This window comes from Leucoraja erinacea, chromosome 2 (genome assembly GCF_028641065.1).
Source record: "Leucoraja erinacea ecotype New England chromosome 2, Leri_hhj_1, whole genome shotgun sequence".
Taxonomy (NCBI): domain Eukaryota; kingdom Metazoa; phylum Chordata; class Chondrichthyes; order Rajiformes; family Rajidae; genus Leucoraja; species Leucoraja erinaceus.
The window spans coordinates 25630702-25650847 of NC_073378.1; the positions used below are offsets into that span (position 1 = coordinate 25630702).

General features: G+C 47.6%; 1 protein-coding gene across 1 annotated transcript in view; it reads right to left on the bottom strand.

Annotated features, from left to right (window-relative positions):
• Nucleotides 1-9110: 9110 nt before the first annotated feature.
• Nucleotides 9111-20146, bottom strand: part of LOC129705348 (synaptonemal complex protein 2-like) — a 32482-nt gene continuing 21446 nt past the window's right edge. The window contains exons 9-15 of the mRNA XM_055648884.1: nucleotides 18923-19062; nucleotides 17408-17460; nucleotides 14388-14433; nucleotides 12866-12967; nucleotides 11515-11575; nucleotides 10841-10905; nucleotides 9111-9191 (exon numbers count right to left, since the gene is read on the bottom strand). Coding sequence (XP_055504859.1) covers nucleotides 9111-9191; nucleotides 10841-10905; nucleotides 11515-11575; nucleotides 12866-12967; nucleotides 14388-14433; nucleotides 17408-17460; nucleotides 18923-19062 — 548 coding nt within the window. The remainder of the gene's footprint in view (nucleotides 9192-10840; nucleotides 10906-11514; nucleotides 11576-12865; nucleotides 12968-14387; nucleotides 14434-17407; nucleotides 17461-18922; nucleotides 19063-20146) is intronic.

The following is a 20146-nucleotide window of genomic DNA, read 5'->3' on the forward strand; positions in this document are numbered from 1 at the left end:
ATGTCCGCGTGGCACCTCGAGACCCGCAGCTACGCGATGTAAGTTTTGAGGCAGGGACTATAGTGGCATCATATAGCTCACTGGGTCAGGCATACGTGGCAGCGATCAGCCAGGCAACCCGGGTGACAGGCATAGCCCCGCTTATGTAGACTGCACTCCAGCGCTGTAGCGCGGCCACGAAGCGGCTGTTCGGGCACGGGCCATGAGCAGCGAAAGGAAAACGCCGCTCCAGGGCGGCGTGGGTAGGCACTGACAGCGACGGTGCTCGACGGTAGCAGCCAGGGCGAAAAAGTGGGCCATCATCCGACCAGGTCCACGGGCGACCACCCACCTGTAGAAAAGCCAGTGTCCAGGGCCCTCGACCACATAAAAAAAGAGAGCAGCTCCAAAACACAAAACAACGCTAAAAACTCACTAAAAAAGTTTTAAAATAAAGACCGGTTGAAAACGAACAGTAAGCAGGCACGGGCAGATGAACCAACAGGACAACAATTTGCCAATGCGCCTGTCGCAGTTAGTCGTGCTGTACACAGAGCAAGCGTTTCACATGCTGCTTTTCAGTATAGTTTATTCTCTGACAGCTTCTTCTTTAGTGTGGCGTGCCCAGCATAAAGTTGTTGGGACAAATTGTTATATTTGGATCTTCCGTTATAGAACGACGGCTTGATTGCATTAGGCGAAACAGGGCCGACCCACAGGCCTGAAATACTTCAATGCCCACCCCAGCCTTAGCCGGCACGATCTCCTTTAAAATCGCCTGAAGATGCGAGTTTTGGCACTGTCACGGACACAGGTACAGCCCCCACGTTTGTGCAGCGGAGATTGTAAAAAATTCGAGTCGATCTGTGCTGGTAACAGAGTCATGGAGACAGAGGGACAGGCCCTTCAGCCTGTACCCGCCATCAACCAAACACATTTATACCATCCCTTTAAGTCCTTGTTAAGGGATCTCAAGGTTTACAATGACCTTTGTTCAGTAGTTGCTCAGAGATACGTATGCGCAGAAGCAGGAAGAAACAGCCATTCGACCCACCGAGTCAGGGTCGGACCAGCGAATCCCTGCCACAACTACCAACCATACTACCACCACACTGGGGATCAAATTACATTTTGACAAGCCAATTAATACAAACTGCAAGTCTTTGGAGTGCTGGGAGAAACGGTAAGTCTTGGAGGAAAAACCCGACGCAGGCCATGGGGAGAGACACGAGTGTCAAACTCGCTAAGGAAACGCGAGCCTCGTGCAGGACTGATTGCAATAACTTCACTCTGGAGGTCGACTGGCGATGTGATTGAAGCAGAAACCATCCAGACCCACCGGCATCGCCACCCGTTGTCCGCCCTATTCAATATTAGGTGTGTAAAATAAGGGGAGGCCATGTAAGATCTGAAGTTTAGGAAAAAAACGTGTTTCACCCAGAGAGTTAGTGAATGTTTATGGTATAATGTTTAATGCCACAGAGGGTCAGTGGAGGCAAGTCAAGGGATGTCATTTAAGAGAGGAGGAGTAGATAGAGCTCTAGGGGCTAATTTCTGCAAGGGATTATGGGGAGAAGGCAGGCACAGGCCTGTCCCACTTGGTAGGGTATTTCGGGATCAGCCATACGGCGTCGCAGATGAATGGCGGTGGCAAAAGCTTTTGAAGGGAGTCGAATCGAGCGGCTCCTCACCGATTTTCTATGTTTCTACACGGTTACTGTGAGATGTTGTTTGCATACAGATCGACGATTACACAAGAACACCTCGAATGGTTCAGTGATCAGAAATGTCTGACAGGGCAGTCCACTGGAATTCATCGTACAAATAGCAATAGACATGAACAGGACGCGGATGCGAGGCCATTCGCCCTTCGTCATTGCCTTGGACACCCAGCCTAGACAAGCGTGCCCTATCCATTATAGAGTCAAACGCCCAAACTCAGTACCACCGTTACTGCCTCCCTGCCCCTAATCCCTGACTCGCTATCTTTAAGAGCCCTATCTGAACCTCTTGAAAGACATACAGACGCAAGAGATAGCCTCATTCGGCCACTTCGAGGCAGGGACGCCATTCCATGCAATCATGCAATCATCTCGAGTGAGGAAAAGGGTGTCCTGCGTTCTCGTTCTAAATGCTTACCCCTTATTCTGAATGTGTGAGCCCCTGGTTTTCTGGACTCACCAACACTCGGGAAAAGTTTCCTGCCTCTAGCGCAGTGGTTTCACCACATTTTAAGTTCATGGCCCCCAATGAAACAGACTTGGAATTGTGCTGTGCCCACCCCACAACAGTATTAGACATCTCTGTTCTAACCAAGATAGCCCCTCTTCATGCGCTCAAACATGAACCGGCACCAAAAGCTCCCAATATTTTCTTATGGCCCCACGGAAAATTTGCTATCCTGCCTCTAGGTGACTCTAAAAACTGAATAATCTTCATATGTTTCAATAAAGATTTCCTTCTCCTTCTAAACTCCAGTAGGTACACACGCTCCAGTGCCGCTCATTCCCTCCAGTCAACATATGACAATCCCAGCAATCCCCGGCGAATTAACACTGGATGGACTGAACCATACGCTACAACTCCCTCAATAGCAAGAATGCTCCTTCCTCAAATTAGGGGGGACCAAAACCTGCACACAATACCTCCAGGTGCGGTCTCCATGGGCCTGTAGGAAACTGCAGAAGGACCGCTCTGCTCCTATACTCAACTCCTATTGTTATGAAGGCCAACACAGCCCATCTATTCACTTTCTTCACTGAACCGTGCTGCACCTAGCCATGCTCTATGACTTATGAACCAAGGAACTACACCATCCCGTTGCTACTTCCCCTTTTCCTAACTGACATAATTTCAGATATTAATCTGCCTTCCGTTCTATTTACACCAAAGTGTGCGACAACCTCACATTTATCATATCCCCACAACGATGTCGGCCCCCTAACTGGTCTATAATTACCCTGCTTATCTCTCTCACTCTTTCTTAAATGTGGGATCACATTAGCTCCCTCCAATCCACAGGCAACTGCCATCCAGGAATCTATAGAACATTGGAAAATTATCACCAATGCAGCCACGACCTTTACTAGAGCCACTTTCCTCACAGTACCCTGGCCCCGATGCAGACAATCAGGCCCCGACTTGGGGATTTATAAAGACCTTCAAGTTCAAAATACCTATCCAGTCCATCCAACACCATTTCCTACGCCCTTATAATGGTGAATTTCTTTCAGAAATTCCTCCGATCACCCACAGATCTCTGCCACATAAGCTATCATCAGCAGAAAATGCTTGTGTCCTCTTAGGGAAGACAGATCCAAAGTACCTGTTAAAGCTCATCTGCGCATTTCCTTCGCCCAATAAATTCACCCTTTTTCAGGCTTAAAGCCCGGTCCACTATTTGGCCTCTTAATAATTTATTTCTCTTCAATACATAAAAGAAGCTTTTCAAACTTTTACATCCCGCTTTATAATTTTTGGGCTAGTTTACCTTCGTACATCATACTTTTCTCCCGTTATGGCTTTTCAGATTATCTTCTGTTGATCTTTAAAATTAACCAATCTCTTGTTCTCCGCTCATCTTTGCTGACGTGTGTACTCGGTGCTTAATTTTTATACTGTCCCTGACGTCCATTGTCAGCCACGATCGCCCCATTACTCCCTCTTGGAACTTTCTTCATCCCTAGAGAATGAACTGATCCTGACACCTTCTGTATTATTCTAGAAAACTCATGCCAGTATTAGTCCATGTATCCCTGCTACAGTATCTTTCCATGTCAACTTTGGCCAGCTCACTCCCTCATGGCCCATAGTCCCCTTTATTCAACTGCCAAAACTGACACATTTACAAATTGGTTCCTTCTCAATTGTAGATTTAAACCTGACCAAGTTATGATCACTGCCCTCCCTAATCGGCCCGAACCCAAGCCACCTTATCAATCCGACGTTCATAGATAGCACTAAATCCAGAAAGAAATATGCCTTCTCCTGGTAGGCCATCCATTAAAAGCTGTTATAAGCATCCATCACGAAGGCACTACTACAAAGTCACTTTCTTGGGGTCCCAGTACCAACCTGATTTTCCCAGGTTAACGGACATGTTGAAATCGACCTCTAGAACAACCACAGCATTATTGCTTTTGATACATGTAAATTTTAACTCCCGATTCACCCTATGTCCACCCTATGTTTCGGCTGGCCTCGTAAAGATTAGTCGCCAGTAGGCCGTCTTTTTACCCTTACCAACTCACTTAGTACTATCCATATTGACTCCTTTTTTATTTCTCCTGTTTTTTCTTTTTTCTTTTTTGTTTTTTTGTCTTTTGTGTGTTTTATCACATCTCCTGACTTCAAGGTCACCCCATTGCCAAGGGGACTGAATACATTCCTCACAACACAGCCAGACCCAACCATTAACATAATTGCTGCTTGACGCAATAAACATTGCAAGGTCTTGAACTGAAACTAGTTCATGGAAGACCTGCATCTTGAAGTTGGATGTCATCACTTACCAGAGTTTGAAGAATTTCGAAGACTCACCTTTGCCGGCAGCCAAGGGCGACATACGCTTTCAAGTTACTAGGTGTTTTCTTTTTTCAAAAAAAGATACACAAAATATTTACTAAAATAACATCGGAGGAGTTAATGCCGGCGAAATTTCCAATGAAAGCCCACGCTCATAGGACACTCATTCAGTTATTCGTCACCGTGAAAACATTAGACGACGCCAGATGGACACTGGTTTCCGCACGGGCCACGGGATGACAGAAAATGCACCACACATCTCTGTCCCTCCAGTTTCTATGCCGGGGGGGGGGGGCTTGTGGGGGGGGGGGGGGGGGGGGGGGTTTTTTTTTTTTTTTTTTTTGGGGGGGTTTTTCGGGAGCCGACTTCCACAACAACGAATGCAATACAGGGTTGTTGTTGTGTGGGTTTTATCATCATCCTTATTTGAGGGTTAAGGACATACCTTTATGATTGAGCCAGCTGCACCGTAGGGTTCACAAATTGATCCCTGCGGGGGGCCCAGGGAAAAAAATGTTCCCAATGTGCGGCGCAGTCCGAACCAGGGGGACCACAGTCTTAGAATAAAAGGAACGCAGCGTCATTTATGAGGCCTGAGCGTGTGAGGTCAGAATCAAAAACGTTTTCATCCCAGAGAGTTGTGAATTTGTGCAGATCCTGCCACAGAGCGCAGTGCGAGGCACAACAATCACGGGATGCGCTTAAGAGAGAGTTAGATAGAGCTCAATGGGCGCCTAGTGAATCAAAGGGATATGGGAGAACAGGAAGAGGAAGGCACAGGCACGGGTTATTGATTAGGCGCGGATGATCAGCCATGCACGCGCCAATGAATGGCAGTTAGGAGTGCTAGGACCACAAAGCGGCCGAAAAAGGCCTCCTCCATCGCAACCTATTTTCTATGCTCTTTCTAAGCTAGGTCGACAGTGCATCGCAACTTCTACTGAAGTGATGGAAGGACGTTGCGATCCGTTAGTGAGCGGGCTCTCCGCCTTTGACAGGTCTTGTGTTCGCGTCCTGATGGGGGTCCACAGCCCCCTCATAACTGGCCAAAACAAGCGTGGGGGAGACGGTTTTGTCGCCCAGACATATCTGACATGGAGGCCGGTGTAAGCAACAGCGATTACATGGTACCCGTGGCTGGAGGGAACCTCTGACGGCATTAGACAAAAATGGAATGCAAAGATGTAAAACAAAAACGATGAAACAGGAAACAGGCCATGTTATGGTGTGAAATCTATATCAATCATTTCTCTTTCGCCCCCGGTCACACGCACTCAATCTGAAGAAGGGTCTGATCCAAAATGCACCAACCAAATGAGTTACTCCAGCTTTATTGAGAGTTCTACTTAACGTTCTAAACCAGCATAATGCCAGCTTCCTTCCTGCACGGCCGAAACACAGCAACAGACGGCCCCTTTGGTCATCATGTCTGGTGATGTACACAGTGTCGTTCAACTCACCCCATCTCATCTGCCCTGAATATCGCCAATATCCCTCAATTCTATTACATCGCGGGTGCGCACCCGTATTGTCACGCCGGTAGAGTTGCCGACATCCGGCGACAGAGGTTTACGATCCGGGACCACAGGCGAACCAGTATAGCACTACGGAGTTTTTTGTACTTCTCCCGTGATCTGCCGCGGAGTTTTCTCCGGGTGCTCCTAGTTTACTCCCACCCTCCAACAATAAGCTAATGTTTGGCAAGTGGCCTAAAAGTGGGGCTATACGATGGGACCCAGGATAGAGCTGTGTGTGGCGGGTGATCCAACAGGTAGGAGACGAGACTCGGTAGGCGACCAGCGACGTGGGGCGAGGAAGGCTCTGCAAGGCTAATGTGGCTGATGTGCCTTGACGAATGGAGCATTTGCTTGTGTATTCTGTGATTAGTGTTGCAAACTCGTCCATGTATTAGCCGGACATCCAGTATATTGGGCTAAATTGATTTGTCCCTGATCGGGTGGTGTGACCGCCCCTTGTCCCGATATCGTTGACCGCTATTACTCAGGGTCGAGCGGACTGCGGGTCCGCCTCACCCGTCTCCTGCGCTTCAAGTGCCCCAGCCCATCGCGAGTGCAGCAGCAACCGCAGCAGCCGCCTCGCTCCCCTCACTTGAGCCCCCATCCGCTCGGTCGCCAGCCACGGCCAGCGGTCACGAACCTTCGCCTTACCGCCCTGGGAAGACACACCACCACCCCTCCTTCTCACTGCGCCGATCTATCGAGTTCGTGAGTTGGACGGGCGCCGCAGCAGATCTTAGCGGTGAGCTGAGCGTCGCGCGCGCCCCCAGAAGCTCTATCCGGGGAGGGGACCAAAACTCCTCAGCTGGCCCCGCCGGCCTAGCGGATTTGTGTGCAGTCCAGCACCCGAAGAGGCCAACTCATCAGTCACCCAGGCACATGGCCCGAAGCTGAGTCGATTTTTTTTTTTTTTTGTTTTTCCTTTCTTTTCTTTTTAGGTACAACGAATCGCCGTGGGGAATTTGCTCCCGTATTTTGCCCTCTTTGTCCCTCATTTGCCCCTCCGAGGTGAGGAACTTGGCGGGCCGCAGATGATGACGAGAAAAAGAATTTCTGCCAACAGTGGCCCGACTCGCCGTCATCTAGACGTTACATTCGCCTGATAGTTGTTGTTGCAATTCTCTGCGTGAAGATCAAACCTATCATATGCAATCTTCACTGTTGACAGGCGACAATAAACTCTTATTTATCAAGCCCTATAGAGAACGAGGTCCTCTAGCTCTCTCTAGAAAGCATATACAGAGAACCTGCCTCAACGCCCCCTATGAGACATGAGACTTCCACAGACTAAACACTTCTCGTCGAGGAAAAGTGTTTCCCTAGTCTCGTATTCTTAAACTGTGGACCCTGAGATTCTGAGACTCACCCCAACATCATGCGCAACATGTTTCCCGCCCTCTAGTGTGCCCAAGCCTTACAATCCATACGTTTCAATGAGGATTCCTCTCATCTTCTAATCTCAAGAGTGTACTAAGCCCAGACCTCGCCCTGACCATTCTACTCAGCCATCTGGACAGTCCCCGCCCATCACGACGGGCGAATTAGACCCTTGTAAACCCTACCTGCACTACTCCCTCAATAGCCACAAAGACCCCTACGTCCTCAAATTAGACGGACCTAACTGCCCCACGCATGCTCCAGGCTGTGCGTCTCACTAGCGGCCCTCTGCTACACCTGCAGAAGCACGACCTCTAGCACCTGCTCGAATACTCAACTCCTATTGTTATAAAGGCACAACCAGCCATATCATACCCAAACAACTTGTAAACAAATTATAAATTGTCAGCTAAGGGGTGTGGTGTAGCTATGGAATAGTGCTATGTGGTATGCGCTGCCGAGGGAGGACGCCTGACGGCCACGGCTCTCGGTTAGAAGGCTCCCGAAGCCGGCCTGGTTCGCACCGTGTGCTCCTCTAAACCAAGCCGCGATCGACACTCGCCTTGAATGATTGCGCGTGTTCGCCCTCGTGTTTTTTATCGCCTGTGGCGTCTTTGCCAGTCGGGGTGCACGGAGCACAGACTTCCTCTCAAGCTCCCCGTCACTGACGGCCCCATTGAAGTGATTTCAGACCCAGGCTCGCAGTTGGAAGAGACACCACTTCCAAGGATTTGCTCTAAATTTCCAAAGAAAATAACGTGACAACCAACAAAAAAGAATCTAAAAGCAAGCAATTTCCGACAAGTCGCCCGCAGCGGGTAGAGACTGCTGCATCACGGCGCCCCAGAGACCCGGCGTTCGCATCCGGAGCCCCCAACGCGCTGCTGTTTGTACGGACCTATGTACGTTAGACCGCTCTGCGGTTTTCTTTGCAGATCTGCAGTTTCCTCCCACACTCTAAAGATGTGCGGCAAGTTGCCTGAGTTAATTGGATTGGTCCCTTAGGATAGTAAATGCCTTTGATTAAAAGTCCCTGGTGTGTGTAGGATCTAGCGGTTAAGACCGCGACCGGGTGACCCCGGCATCCCCCAATAGACAATAGGTGAAAAGGACGATTCTGGAGGACGCGCAATAACGCCGACACCTTAAACTGCGTCCAACAAACATTACATCTCGTGGCAAAACGCGGACCAGCAGAGGTTGTACTTCCTCCGACCTAGGTTCGAAGAAGTTATCACCTCCACCCTCCCATCCTAGCACCACTTTCTACAAGAAGAATTGAGTCGTGTATATGACTCAGCCACTGCATCTCCAGTAGCGTGGTGCGGCCAGCTGTACAGCCCTGGGATGGAAGGCTATGACCTTCAGAGAGTGGTTTTAGAGGACAGCCCGGTAAAAAATCACTGGGCTTTCTTTCCTTCCATCAGGACATGGGTACAAGAACAGTGTCCTGAGTAGGACCTAAGCGGCATTTATCAGAGCCCCCACACACCCACAATTTGCCGACCTGTTCATACTGCTCTAAACTCTGGGCAGGATGCGCAGGGTACTACCGCCCAGACACATGAAGAGCGCGGACAACCAGGTTCTGACAACAGCTTCATACCCCAGCCAGCCATAAAGATTATCTGAACCCAATCACAAAAAACCACGAGGCGGGGAACTAGAACTTTTTAAATATCGTCACTTGTAAAAACTTTTTTACTATATAATTTATCTGATAGTCAGAACCATGCCGACCATGACGCCATTTTTAATGGACGACACCTGCGAACTTTTAACTTTTACACCCCCCTGATTTTGAGAGAAAGCAGTCAAATGCCAACGAAAAATTTCGTAATTCAAGAGATTGACACTGATGTCTAGCGTGTATATCTGAATGCTTATTTTTTTTTTTTTTTTATTTTTTTTTTTTAACAATAAAGTTTTCATTAATTCAGCTAGAGCCATTCGGGGGGAACCCTAATCGCACGCAGCACCACCATTCAATGATGATCATGCGTGCCCCATAATCACCAATTCGAGCTACCCCTGTTCCTGTCCTTCTCCCCAATATCCCCCTGACTCCGCCTAGCTTGAAGAGCCCTATCTAACTCTCTCTTGAAAGTTCCAGAGAACCGGAAACTCTCCACCGCCCTCTCGAGGCCAGAGAATGAATTCCACCAGACGCTGACGGGTAGGAGACACGCATAGATAGAGAAACATAGAAATTAGATCGTGCCAGGAGTTAGCACGCCAATTCGGACCCCTTCGTTCTAGAGCGCCACCGGCAATTTCAATATGCTCATGGCTGAGTCATCACAACTCAGTATCCTGATACTGTCTCCCTTACCCTCCCATACCCCCTGATCCCTTTAGCCACAAGGGCCACATCTAACTCCCTCGTAAATATTAGCCATTGAACACGCCCGCCTCAACTAACTTCTGTGAACAGAGAAATCCAGAGATGATTCACCATCTCTTCTGGCTGTGAAAAATACAGTTCTGATGAGAACTGAAAAAAAAAAGATCAGCCCAGGATGAGCAATGTTTGTATCAGTATTGACATGGGCCCGAATGGCCCTAATTCATCTGCGCACGACATTGCCCAACATTGCGACTTAACCAAACCAAAAACTCAATAGCATCTTGAACACGCCTACCAGCATACTTTTCCACGCAGCCTACACCAGCTTGCGCCGCCTCCAGGCATTCTCAAATGTAGAAGTCAAAATATATCTTTCACCTTCTTGACCTTCCCCCATTCTTGTTGAGCACCAGCAGCTTTCCCTTCAAGTTCATGAAGGAGGATTGTTGCGCTCTCACTACGTGCTGCACATTGCGGGAGGGGAGCGGAGGCAGTTTAGGAACCGTCATCGAGATGACAAACGCTGCAGAGCAAGACTTACCAAGACGTTGCCCAGGGACCGATGGGCCCTGAGCCGCTCCAGGTAGTGAAGCAGTCTGCGACTCTATCTCCATGCGAGCGCAGGAGGATGCAGGGGTGATTTCTCATAGAGGGTCTACAAAATCATGTTCTCCAAGATGCCTACTGCCTGATCCCGCCTGAGTTACTCGCAGCCCACTCTGTGAAACCGTCAACCTATCCGTTGTTCTCCACAGATGACCACCATGCGCTTGAACCACTGATTTTTACTCAAGCAACTCTGCTTGAAACGTCACCTATCGCCTGTTCTCCACCACAGATGCTAGACCTGCACCCGCATGAGTCTACTCCAGCACTCCTGAGTCTATATTGCATTGATGCGTAGTTTAGCTGTTGATATGACTGATTGGCGTTTGAATTAACTCTGATAAGTAGTTTACATTGGAAGAACTTTACAGCGCAACTTTATTTTTTTCATTTCCTACAGCGTTAGCCATGCCCTTCTAACCAACTGCACCCATGCCGTCCACCAGCCTGCATTAGGCAAATGTCCTCCAAACCCGTACGCTCTACTTGCCTGCATAATGCTCCTTACATTGTATAGTCCCATCCTCACTACCTCCTCCTCCATAAGCTCGTTCCCTACAAAAAACAAAATAAAAACACAACCACACACAAAGAACAAAACACAACAAAAAAAAAAAGCAAAACAACAAAAACATACAAACAAACAAACAAACCAACACCACAAAACAAAACAAAAACAAAACCAAACAAAAAAGACACAAGAAAAACACAAAAAAAAACAAAAAGACAAAAAGCAGAAAAAAAAAAATACATACAAAAACAAGAAAAAAAAAAAAAAAACAACACACAAAACACAACAAAAAAACCAAAACGTCAAAAAACAAAAAAAAAAAACCAAAAATGATACAAAAAAAAAAAAATACAACCACAAAACCCCCTAATACAAACCCTTTGTGTATCAAATGTTACCCCTCAAGGTTCCAAGGGACCAAAATATTTACCCCTTCACCTGACCCATGTCCTCTGGTCCTCGTTCCCCTACTCTGGGCGAGAGACTCTGTGCGTCTACCCGATCTATTCCTCTCATGATTTTGTACACCTCTATAAGATCACCCCTCATCCTCCTGCGCTCCATGGAATAGAGTCCCAGCCTGCTCAACCTCTCCCTGTAGCTCAGGCTCTCGAGTCCTGGCAACATGTGCGTATCTCGAAGTATTTTATTACCTTCCACAACAAAAGTTTTGACAGCTTCATATGACAAGCTGACTGTTTCCCAGAGGTCATTCTAGAGAGAGAAGAGGAGAGAGAGAAAGAGATAAGGGGAAAAAATTAATTATGAACTCAAACCAAACTTAGAACAGGTTAACAAGGTAGACAAAAATGCTGGTGAAACTCAGTGGGTGCAGGCAACATCTATGGAGCGAAGGAATCGCGCGACGTTTCGGGTCGAGACCCTTCTTCAGACTGATGTGCGGGTGGGGGGGCGGGGAAGAAGAAAGGAAGTGGCGGAGACAGTGGGCTGTGGGGGAGCTGGGAAGGGGAGGGGAAGGAGGGAGAAAGCAGGGACTACCTGAAATTGGAGAATTCAATATTCATACCACTGGGGTGTAAAGTACTCAAATGAGGTGCTGCTCCTCCAATTTACGGTGGGCCTCACTCTGGCCATGGAGGAGGCCCAGGACAGAAAGGTCGAATTCGAAATGGGAGGGGGAGTTAAAGTGCTGATCCACCGGGAGATCAGGTTGGTTATTGCGAACTGAGTGGGGGTGTTGTGCGAAGCGATCGCCAAGCCTGCACTTGGTCTCACCGAGGTTGATCATACGCTGAATAACCATATTTTTGTTTGGAAATAATAGAAATTGCATTCATTGCAACGTGTAAAAAGAGGTGAGATACCGTATTGTAATTTTGCTGCAAGGCATTGTAGTATATATCATGTCTTGATTGGTGAATATGTTTAGTTTGTGACTTTATTTGAAGCAGAAATAATATGAATGCTTCGACCATAATTCCGACTGGTAACTATGCACTTCGTCCAAGCACATTATCGCACACGTCATGCAAGCTGTCTTAAATGACCACCTAAACTGTCATTTGGCAACTTAAAAGCTGCCGAGGTTGCCCGGCTGGCAACAGGGAAAAAAAGTTAAGCGAGAGCCCTGTAGATGCACAGAGTCTCTTGCCTAGAGTAAGGGAATCGAGGACCAGAGGATATAGGTTCAAGGTGAAGGGGGAAAGGTTTAATAGGAATCCGAGGGGCAACATTTTCACACAGATGGTAATGGGTGCATGGAACGAGCTGCTAGAGGAGGTAGTGGAGGCTGGGAGTATGCCATGATCACATTGCATGGCGGTGCTGGCTTGAAGGGCCGAATGGCCTACTCCTGCACCTAATGTCTATTGAGTAACAATACAGGTACATGGATAGGACAGGTATGGAGGGATATGGACCAAACGCGGGCAGGTGGGACTAGTGCAGCTGGGACACGTTGGCCGGCGTGAGCAAGTTGGGCCAAAGGGCCTGTTTCCACACTGCATCACTCTGTGGCTTCTGATAGAATAGACATGTTCTCACCTCAGCATCGTGATCATCCTTGATAAAGAACGTCACACTGTGACTGCCCAGGTTGAAGTCAATCCAGAAGTTCTCCAGTTTATCATCAGCTGGCATCTTCAACTGCAAAGTCAACGAAGATGAACGTCGAGCAATTGCTCACAAATCGAGCCCTTTGGCCCATCAACCAACATGATGCCCCATCTACGCTAGTCCCACCTGCCTGCATTTGGCCATATCCCTCTAAAGCAGCCCTATCCACGTACCTGCTCAAATGTTTTTTTTTTTTTTGTGCCTTCCACCACAGTGATGAATGCTGTGGTGGATGTTTATGTTGTGTCCTGTTTATGCATTTTATTATTTTGTTAACCCATCTTTATGCTTTGTATGGAACTGATTTTTAAATTATGTAAAGCACTTTGGGGTCAATGAAAATTGACTATAAATGTGCTATATAAATAAACTTATTATTATTATTATATTATTATAAACATTGTGATAGTCCCTGCCTAAACCACCTCCACTGGCAACTCACCACCCTTTGTGTGAAAAAGTTACCCCCCAGGTTCCTATTCAATCTTACCCCCTTCACCTTAAACCTTTGCCCTCTGGTCCTCAATTCCACTCTGGGCAAGAGACTGTGCAATTACCTGGTCAACTCCTCTCATGATTTTGTACACAATAGACAATAGGTGCAGGAGTAGGCCATTGGGCCCGTCGAGCCAGCACCGCCATTCAATGTGATCATAGCTGATCATCCCCAATCAGTACCCCGTTCCTGCCTTCTCCCCATGTCCCCCGACTCCGCTATCTTTAAGAGCTCCATCTAGCTCTCTCTTGAAAGCATCAAGAGAATGGGCCTCCACTGCCATCTGAGGCAGAGAATTCCACGGATTCACCACTCTCTGTGAGAAAAAGTGTTTCCCCCGTCTCCGTTCTAAATGGCTTATTCCTTATTCTTAAACTGTGGCCCCTGGTTCTGGACTCCCCCAACATCGGGAACATGTTTCCTGCCTCTAGCGTGTCCAAACCCTTAACAATCTTATATGTTTCAATGAGATACCCTCTCATCCCTCTAAACTCCAGAGTGTACAAGCCCAGCCGCTCCATTCTCTCAGCAGGTTTGCAGATTAATTGGCTTGGTGTAAATTGTCCCTAGTAGGTGTAGGATAGTGTTAATGTGCGAGGATCATTGGTCGGAGCGGACTCGGAGGGCAGAAGGGCCCGTTTCCTTGCTGTACCTCTAAACTAAACTAAATTAACACTATCCTACACACACACACACGCACACTAGGGGACAAGTTACAATGACACCAAGCCAATTAACCTACAATCCAATACGTCTGTGGAGAGTGGGAGGAAACCAAAGATCTCGGAGAAAACCCACGCAGGTCACGGGGAGAACGTACAAACTCCGTACAGACAGCACCCGTAGTCAGGATCAAGCCCGAGCCTCCGGCGCTGTGAGGCAGCAACTCTACCGCTGCGCCACCCCACAACTTTAATGACACCAGATTCTTGAAAGATGACAAAGCACCCTTACCTCATTCAGATCTAGGAAAGCAGAGTTACAGGGATAAGTGTAGACTCTGCAAAAACCAAAATGCAAAACTTAAGTAAGAAAGAACTGCAGATGCGGGTTAAAGTCGAAGGTGGACACAAAATGCTGGAGTAAACTCAGCAGGACAGGCAGCATCTCTGGAGGGAAGGAATGGGTGACGTTTCGGGTCGAGACCTTTCTACTCTCCAGAGATGCGTGCTGCCTGTCCCGCTGAGTTACCCCAGCATTGTGTCTACCTGCAAGATTCAATAAGCAAGCTTAGAACATAAAGTACCCTGACTTCTCCCCAGCTGTCTAATTCTCATACGTCGGATTTTATAGTTTGTGATAAAAGTCATCCAAAGTCTAAACTAGAACCAATTTGCTATTGAACAAATTCTTTACAAGGTGGCACAGCGCTAGAATCGTCACCTTACAGCGCCAGAGACCCGGGTTCGTAAGATCATTAGTGATAGGAGCAGAATTAGGCCATTCGGCCCATCAAGTCTACTCTGCCATTCAATCAATAGACAATAGACAATAGGTGCAGGAGTTTCCTCCCAGCTGTTATCCGGCAACTGAATCATCCTACCACAAGAGGGCTCCTGAGTTACTATCTACCTCGTTGGTGAACCTCAGACTATCTACAATTGCTGGACCTTATCTTGAACTAAATTTTATTCCCTTTATCATGTATGTGTACACACTGTGGACAATAGACAATAGGTGCAGGAGTAGGCCATTCGGCCCTTCGAGCCAGCACTGCCATTCAATGTGATCATGGCTGATCATCCCCAATCAGTACCCCGTTCCTGCCTTCTCCCCATATCCCCTGACTGCTATCATTAAGAGCTCTATCTAACTCCCTCTTGAAAGTACCCTCCAATTCAGAGAATTCACTCCACTCACAACTCTGTGAAAAAGTGTTTCCTCATTCTTAAACTGTGAATCATGGCTGATCTATCTCTCCCTCCTAGCCCCATACTCCTTCCTTCTCCCCATAACCTCTGACACTCCGTACTAATCAAGAGCCTATCTATCTCTGCCTTAAAAGATCATCCACACATTTATCTCCTCCCGCCTTGATTACTGCAACTCCCTTTACACTGGCATCAGCCAATCTTCCCTGTCCCGCCTGCAACTGGTCCAAAACGCCGCAGCGAGACTCCTGACGGGCACCCGAAAAAGGGACCACATCACCCCGATCCTGGCCTCTCTCCACCGGCTCCCTGTGCGGTTCCGAATACATTTCAAGATCCTCCTTTGTGTTTACAAAGAAGGGCTTGTCCCCACCTACATCAAAAGTCTGCTTACCCACCACACCACCTCCAGGTCCCTCAGATCGGCCTACTTGGGGTTACTGAACATCCCGCGGTCTAGGCATAAGCTCTGGGGTTGCAGCTCCTAGAATGTGGAACAGCATCCCTCTTCCCATCAGAACTGCCCCCTCCATCGACTCTTTTAAGTCGAGACTTAAAACCTATTTCTACACACAAGTGTTTCATGAGGTCCTCTGAGGTTCTATGTATGTATTTATGTATGTATTGTTGATCTATGTACCACTGTTCGTAGCACGTTAGTACCTGCACTGATATAAAGCACTTTGGTCAACGAGAGTTGTTTTTAAATGCGCTGTAGAAATAAAATTGACCCAACTTAAAAATATCCACTGACGTCCTCTATAGCCGTCTGTGGCAAAGAATTCCATAGATTCACCACCCTCTGATGAAAGAAATTCCTCCTCATCTCCTTCCTAAAGGAAGGTCCTTTAATTCTGAGGCTGTGCCCTCTGGTCCTAGACTCCCCCACTAGTGGAAACATCCACTCCACATGCACTCTATCCAAGTCTTTCACTATTCGGTAAGTTCGGTAAATGAGGTGTTCCCTTCATCCTTCTAAACTCCAGCGAGTACATGCCCAGTGTACACTCTGGAATTTAGAAGGATGAGAGGATATCTTAACAAAACATTTAAGATTGTTAAGGGTTTGGACACAATAGAGGCAGGAAACATGTTCTCGATGTTGGGGGAGTCCAGAACCAGGGGCCACATTTTAAGAATAAAGGGTAATCCATTTAGAACAGAGACGAGGAAACACTTTTTCCTCACAGAGAGTTGTGAGTCTGTGGAATTCTCTGCCTCAGAGGGCGGTGGAGGCGGGTTCACTGGATACTTTCAAGAGAGAGCTAGATAGAGCTCTTAAAGATAGCGGAGTCAGGGGATATGGGGAGAAGGCAGGAACGGGGTACTGATTGGGGATGATCAGCCATGATCACATTGAATGGCAGAGCTGGCTCGAAGGGCCGAATGGCCTCCTCCTGCACCTATCGTCTATTGTCCACAGTGTGTACACATACGTGATAAAGGGAATAAAGTTTAGTTCAAGATAAGGTCCAGTAATTGTAGATAGTCCGAGGGTCACCAATGAGGTAGATAGTAGCTCAGGAGCCCTCTTGTGGTAGGATGGTTCAGTTGCCGGATAACAGCTGGGAGGAAAGTCCTGCACCTATTGTCTATCGTCTATTGATTGAATGGCAGAGTAGACTTGATGGGCCGAATGGCCTAATTCTGCTCCTATCACTAATTATCTTACGAACCCGGTTCTCTGGCACTGTAAGGTGGCGATTCTAGCGCTGTGCCACCTTGTAAAGAATTTGTTCAATAGCAAATTGGTTCTAGTTTAGACTTTGGATGACTTTTATCACAAACTATAAAATCCGACGTATGAGAATTAGACAGCTGGGGAGAAGTCAGGGTACTTTATGTTCTAAGCTTGCTTATTTAATCTTGCAGGTAGACATAAATACTGGGGTAACTCAGCGGGACAGGCAGCACGCATCCCTGGAGAGAAGAAGGATAACAGCTGGGAGGAAACTGCACCTGAACGTGGAGGTGTGCGTTTTCACACTTCTGTACCACCAGCCTGATGGGGGTGGGGAGACAATATTTTTCATGTTCTTCATAGCAGTATGTGATGTATTTTTAACATAAATATCTTCCAGTGCAAATAAAACAGGCTCCTACCTTCTTTTATTCAAAAGGCTTGCGTTCAGTCTGTTGAGAAATTTTCGGCAGTCCTTCAAGGTTAAGAAAAAAAGATGTTTAGTGACCATTTCGCAGAGCAAATAGTAAAGTTTGATAGGGCTCTTAAAGATAGCAGAGTCAGGGGATATGGAGAGAAAGCAGGAACAGGGTACTGAATGGGGATGATCACAGTGAATGGCGGTACTGGCTCGAAGTCCCAATGGCCTACTCCTGCACCTATTGTCTATTATTTAAACTATCAGCAGCAAATACAGGGTGGCATCGTGGCGCAGCGGTAGAGCTGCTGCCTCACAGCCCCAGAGGCCCGGGTTCGATCCCGACTACGGGTGCTGTCTGTACGTGACCTGCCTCTCGGGTTTTCTCCTGGTGCTCCGGTTTCCTCCCACACTCCAGAGACGTGCGGGTTTTGGAGATTAATTGGCATGGGCAAGTTGTAAATTGTCCCGAGTGTGTGTAGGATAGTGCCAGTGGAAGGGGTGGTCGCTGGTCATAAGTTCCAGGAGCAAAGGTGTTCAGCGAAACGATCGCCGAGCCTGCGCTTGGTCTGGCCGATGTACAGGAGTCCACACCTGGAACAGCCGATACAGTAGATGAGGTTGGAGGAGGCGCAAGTGAACCTCTGCCTCACCTAAAGAGTGCCTGGGTCCCTGGACAGAGTCAAATGAGTAGTCAGGACACGAGCGGAAAGACAATACATGATTACACGTTTTGAGACGTATAACAATAAAAAAATTAGACAATAGTTGCAGGTACTTCGAGCTTATGCGGTACTTCGAGCCAGCACCGCCATTCAATGTGATCATGGCTGATCATCCCCAATCAGTACCCCGTTTCTGCCTTCGCCCCATATCCACTAACTTCGCTATCTTTATGAGCTCTATCTAGCTCTCTTGAAAGTATCCAGAGAACCGGCCTCCACCGCCCTCCGAGGCAGAGAATTCCACAGACTCACAACTGTGTGTGGAAAAAGTGTTTCCTCGTCTCCGTTCTTAATGGCTTACTCCTTATTCTTAAACTGTGGCCCCTGGTTCTGGACTCCCCGAACATCGGGAACACGTTTCCTGCCTCTAGCGTGTCCAAACCATTAATAATCTTAGATGTTTCATAAGATCCCCTCTCATCCATCTAAACTCCAGAGTGTACAAGCCCAGCAGCTCCATTCTCTCAGCTTATGACAGTCCCGCCATCCCGGGTATTAACCTGGTGATCCTACGCTGCACTCCCTTAATAACAAGAATATCAAAAACAACAAAACAATCAGTCTGAAGAACGGTCTCGACCCGAAACGTCGCCTATTTCCTTCGCTCCATAGATGCTGCCTCACCCGCTGAGATTCTCCAGCATTTTTGTTTACCTTCGGTTTTTCCAGCATCTGCAGTTTCTTCTTAAACAACAAAACAATGACAACACTTGACTGGAGTACAAATCTTTCTCATTTCCATATCAATATCCTACAAGCACTTAGTCACAAGAAAAAAATGTTAGCAAACTTACAGTTTCAAATTCAAAGTCTTTAATCTCTTTGAATGCGTTTCCATTCCTCTCGTCAAACCACGTATCAATAAGTGTCTCCCGCGTCTTCCTGTCGGTCATTCGGCACAACGCCTCAGAAATGGCGACCTGAATTTCATAGTCTAGTTTTAAAATGGAAGAGGGAAGTTGTTAGGTTAGAGATATAGTATGAATGCAGGCCCTTCGGCCCATTGGACACAGTCCAGCCCATCACACAAACCAACCTCCCTTCCATTGACTTCATCTACACCTCACGTTGCCTCGGCAAGGCCAGCAGCATCATCAAGGACCAGTCACACCCCCGGTCACTCCCTCTCCCAGCAGGCAAGAGGTACCGAAGTGTGAAAACGAACGCACACCTCCAGATTCAGGGACAGTTTCTTCCCAGCTGTCATCAGGCAACTGAACCGTCCTCTCACCAACTAGAGAGCGGTCCTGAACTCCCATCTACCTCACTGGAGACCCTCAGACTATCGTTAATCGGACTTCATCTTGCACTAATAATCATTCCCTTCATCTATATACAGTGGATGGGACTTCAAAATAGGGGCAAAACTAGTAACTCTGTACACTGAAGATGGACACAATGTGCTGGAGTAACTCAGCGAGTCAGGCAGCATCAGTGGAGAACATGGATAGGTGACGTTTCACAGAGTGCTGGAGTAACTCAGCAGGTCAGGCAGCATCTGTGGAGAACATGGATAGGTGACGTTTCACAGAGTGCTGGAGTAACTCAGCGGGTCAGGCAGCATCTGTGGAGAACATGGATAGTGACGTTTCACAGAGTGCTGGAGTAACTCAGCGGGTCAGGCAGCATCTGTGGAGAACATGGATAGGTGACGTTTCAGGGAGAGAGACGAAACCCCACTTAATTCCTTTTTCTGGAGATGGTCTATCTTTGGTTTAAACCAGCATCTGCAATTTCTTCCTACATGACCCCATGTACCTGGCACGAGCCGTCAGGGTAGACAAGGCAGGCACTGCTTACCCGGACTAAAATTATAAAATGATAATTATTAAATGGAAATAGTAAAGGCACGGGATAATTATGCCTATCTAAGGCATCGATCTTTTAGGTCGGCATAATTCTCCGTGCCTTTCATGCACAGTATATGTAACACGGGAAAGTGTGTGCAGCCCATGTGCCGGCGACGCTGCTTCAAGCCGTTAATGACAAGGGGAGCTGATGGCAGCTGAAATTCTGCC